The sequence below is a fragment of the Euprymna scolopes genome, chromosome 22 (genome assembly GCF_053919585.1).
Source record: "Euprymna scolopes isolate OS-2025 chromosome 22, ASM5391958v1, whole genome shotgun sequence".
NCBI lineage: Eukaryota > Metazoa > Mollusca > Cephalopoda > Sepiida > Sepiolidae > Euprymna > Euprymna scolopes.
The window spans coordinates 98,034,948-98,039,581 of NC_136503.1; the positions used below are offsets into that span (position 1 = coordinate 98,034,948).

General features: G+C 34.5%; 1 protein-coding gene across 1 annotated transcript; it reads right to left on the reverse strand.

The window, feature by feature from the left end:
* Nucleotides 1–1,670: 1,670 nt before the first annotated feature.
* Nucleotides 1,671–4,420, reverse strand: LOC145243557 (uncharacterized). Its single transcript, XM_080106535.1, has one exon. The coding sequence runs from the start codon at nt 4,353–4,355 to the stop codon at nt 2,994–2,996; it is 1,362 nt and encodes a 453-aa protein (XP_079962661.1). The 5' UTR covers nt 4,356–4,420; the 3' UTR covers nt 1,671–2,993.
* Nucleotides 4,421–4,634: the final 214 nt, after the last annotated feature.

The window sequence follows — 4,634 nt, forward strand, 5'->3', positions numbered from 1 at the left end:
GGATGAGCGATCACCTGAATTCTTAAATACAGGGCATACTGATGAGATTTTCCAGGGAGATGGGAAACTATTCTCCTTAAGACAACGTTTAAACAGTTTTGTAAGTATGGGCGCTAGTTCAGGTCAAGTTTTTTTAGTACTATAATTGGAATACCATCAGGGCCAGTTGCTTTACTGGAATCAAGGTTTTTGATTAGTTTGGCAACATCACGTACAGATATATGTACATCACATAGCGTGTTTTCTGATACAAGAGGAAATATTGGGGGTTGGCGGTCTTGGTCGCAAAGGGTAGAATTAGCTGCAAAGTTCTTGACAAAGAGTTTGGCTTTGTCTGATGCTGACGAGATTACCTCAGATCCATTGATAATAGTTGGGATGGAGCACACGCTTCTGTTCAGGATTCTGTTTGCTATTTGCCAAAACTGGTGGGAACCAAGCCGCTGCTCAGCTACTTTGGACTTAACAGATTGAGCATACAACTCTCTTGCGTTCCTTATTACTTTCTTACAATGGTTGCTGGCAGTCCTGAAAACGGCTTTAGTTTCCATACATCTATTACGTTTGAAGCAGTGGAAAAAGTGATTTCTGTGCGCAATGGCAGCAGCACATTCTGGAGAGAACCATGGCTGGCTGTTAGGTTTTTGCTGAAACTTTTTAGAGGGTATGAAATGGTCAATACCTACAATTAACCATTCAGTTAGGTCTAATACTATAGAGGACACATCCTTTTTAAACATGGAATGCAGAGGTAGATCAGATATAAATGTACGGAAGCTATCCCAGTCAGCCTTAGTGTATCGATATACTGTACGATGAAGAGGTACGTCTGGGGACTTATTACATTTCATTTTTATCTTAATTGATACAACAGAGTGGTCAGAAGATCCAAGAGGCGACAGAACAGAAACTGAACATAGTTCAGGGCAAGTTGTGAGAAAAAGGTCTAGTAGGTATTTTAATTCATTTTAGCAGTAATTTTCATTGTATGTGCATAGTCATAGGGAAATATCCTCATGTCAGGATTTGCAAAGATCACACATTTTAAAAAGAGTTTATAAGGAAAATATGATTCAAATACTTTCAGACAAGTTTTCTTCTAAATTTTATTATAATTTAAATTGTATGAGGAAATATATATATTTACATATACACTAGGAATAAATAAACATTATACTGGTTGTGATAAAAGCAACAACTGGTCTAATGAAAAATTCTGAAGAAATTCTTTTGCCAAATTGTAGCAGAATACATATAGCAGTATTGTTTCAGAGATTATATATATATATATATATATATATATATTGGGTATGATTTTAAATCATAATGAAATCAAATGCTAGCTTCAGGAAGATCCATTTTATCATGATGAAAGACTAGAAGGCTTCCATTTGATAAGGATAGATCCATTGTAGCCAGTCAAACTTATGGTTTACTTACAAATGGAGTTAAAAAAAAATGGTTGGCCTACAAGAAATCTCTAAACCATATGAGATGACATTAACCCCTATCTCATAAATTGCAACCAAGAAATCTTTGTAAAATTCAATTACTTTAAGTACAATTGTTTGAATCTCTCTGGCACCTGATTAGGAATATTTTCCTGGTAGTTTTTATTTTTTAAAAAAATTTACTTCAGTTAATTTGAAGAGATCAAGGGAACTAACTCCTGAAGCTAACATTTAATTTTATTGCAGTTTGATTTTATATTTTTGAGGGTTCATTAAAGGATAGTTTATTACAGCTTGGTATTTTTGGGATTGTTCCAAGTATTTTTTAAGATTTTGTTAATTAGGCCAATTGATCCCATCACCACCGGTATAATGCTTATTTCTTTCAGAGACTCGTAAATTATTCTTTAGATCCTGCTATTTTATTACTGTTTCCTGTTCAGCACTATGAAGGCCATAGTCATTTGGAAATGTAGCATCAATAATGAGCGCAGTTCTTTAAGGCTTGTTCCATATTACAGTCTTTGGCTTGATGGTCCTGTCTTTTATATATCTGCTTGTCTGTATGTCTTTGTCATAGAACACTGCCACCTTTCCATTTGATGTTATCAGTAATGGTTCCTGTTCTTAGATGTTTGACGCTCTATCAAACTGCTAATCTCCACAAATCTTTCAATGGAGGTATTTACATATTTTGTTGTGGCATACAGTGTAAACACCATCTGTCAATATAATTGGGCATCCAGACATAGGTCACTCTCAAGCATTGACTGGTAAAACCTGCTCTGGCTATTTACTTGCAGACCAGTTTTGGTGTATTATGTCAGGATAGCAGCTTCTTTGTCTTTGTATAAAGACTATTGATATTATATGAAGGTCAGTGAATAATACCGAAACCATATGAGATGATAAGAGTTGCAAGCTGGTTTATAGCAATATGTTTGTTTTAAGGGCTTAATTCGGATTTGAGGATCTTTTTAAAGACAAACGATGTACTCTACTCTTGTTCCACCTTATGTCTTATTTTTTTATGCTTCCAATCACGTTTTCCTCGATACCAATATATTTGTATGTGGCATCCTCTCCTAAGTCTTCAATAAGGCCATCATTGAACTGAAGATATTCCAATGTTGTCTTTCCCCCTTTTTTTATTGTGCATTTCGTACATTTGTCAGAACCAAACTCCATGCAGACATCTTCTGTGGACATTTTTACAGTTTCTATCAATGAGATGAGATGTTTTTGTATAGAGTTTGAGATCGCCCATAAAAAATAAATGGTTCACTCTTTAAATTTTCTCCTTTCTTCTGCCTCTCCCAAGATTGTACCCAGCATTACATGGATCAATCAAGCAGTGGTGATACACTATCTCCTTGTAAGATATCTCGCTGAATACTTTGTTTTGAAATCTGTATTGTCATTTCTATATAGTATTGGACTATAAATGTTTACTACATGGTCATTTGTTTTGCAAGTAATGTCCTTATGCTCACATGGACATTATACAACTCCAAACACTGTAATATCCAGGAGTGAGGCATACTAAGTGTGTGTTCCTATGTGAATATTTAAATCAGATTTTTTCAAAAATGTTGCACCACAAACATCACAGGGAAAAGGTTGTTCTCCCGTGTGTTTTGTCATGTGGTACTTTAAATATGTTTTTCTTGTAAAAGTTGAACCACACACTTCACAAGAACAAGGTTTCATTCCAGAGTGAGTACTAATATGTCTTTTTAGATTGGCTTTATCTAAAAATGCTGATCCACATACCTGACATGAGAAACGTTTCAGGCCAATGTGTGTGCACATATGTTTGTTTAAATTTGATTTTTGCGAAAATTCTAAGCCGCATATTTTGCAAGAAAAGGGTTTTTCGCCAGTGTGAGTTCTTATGTGTCTTTTTAGATTTGATTTCACTGAAAACGATGAACCGCAGATTTGGCAAGAAAAAGGTTTTTCTCCACTGTGTGTTTTTAAATGGTCTTTTAAATATGAACTTTGTGAAAACGAAGCATCACACAATTCACAACAAAATGGTTTCTCACCTGTGTGTGTCCGGATGTGTATTTTTAAAGTTGACAATTCAGAAAAAGCAGAGTCACACACTTTGCACGAATAAGGTTTTTCGCCCGTGTGTGTTTTTAGGTGTCTTTTTAAATTCGATTTTAAGCGAAACGCTGAGGAACACACTTCACAAGAAAATCGTTTTTCTCCATTGTGATTTTGCATATGGATTTTCAACGAACGTTCATCTGAAAATGATAAAGTACATGTTTCACATGAGAAAGGCTTTTTACCACTGTGTTTTGTCATATGGTGTTTTAAATATGATCTTGCTGAAAACGACAAATTACAAACATCACAAGAGTAAGGCTTTTCCCCACTATGTCGACGCGAATGTATTTTTAATGTTGATTTATCTGAAAATGCTGAGCCACACACTTCACAAGGATAAGGTTTTTCTCCAGTGTGTGTTTGCATGTGTCGTTTTAAGGTCGATTTATCCGCAAAAGAACAGCCACATATTTCACATGAGAAACGTTTCTCACCAGTATGTGTTGTCATGTGGTATTTTAAATATGATCTTGCTGCAAATGATGAGCCACAAACTTCACAAGAATAAGGTTTTTCTCCAGTATGTGTTCGCATGTGTATGGTAAGAGTTGATTTCTCTGAAAATGCTGATCCACATACTTGACAATCAAAAGGTTTCTCCCCAGTGTGAGTTCGTATATGACTTGTTAACGTTGATTTATCAGCAAATTCTGAATCACACACTTCACAAGAAAAAGGTTTTTCACCCGTGTGTGTTCGCATATGTCGTTTCATGGTTGATTTATCAGCAACGTCCAAACCACACACTTCACAAGAAAAACGTTTTTTCACAATATGAGGTGACATTTCACTTTCTAAAGTTGATTCTTTTATAACACTTGAGCCATGAAATATATTTTGGATTTGCTCCATTGTTTCTGCGAATGAATAATAGCTTTTATTAATAAAACAAAATTGATATGCATAAAAATATTTTTTCATTAAGAATCTTCTTATAATAATTGTAGAGTTAACATAAATTGATTACTACAATAAAATTTTTTTGTAATTTAAAGCTGAAATTTTGGATTCTATTAAAATCAGAATACTGAAGTGTTATACATTTTGTAAACAGTAGTTATGAAA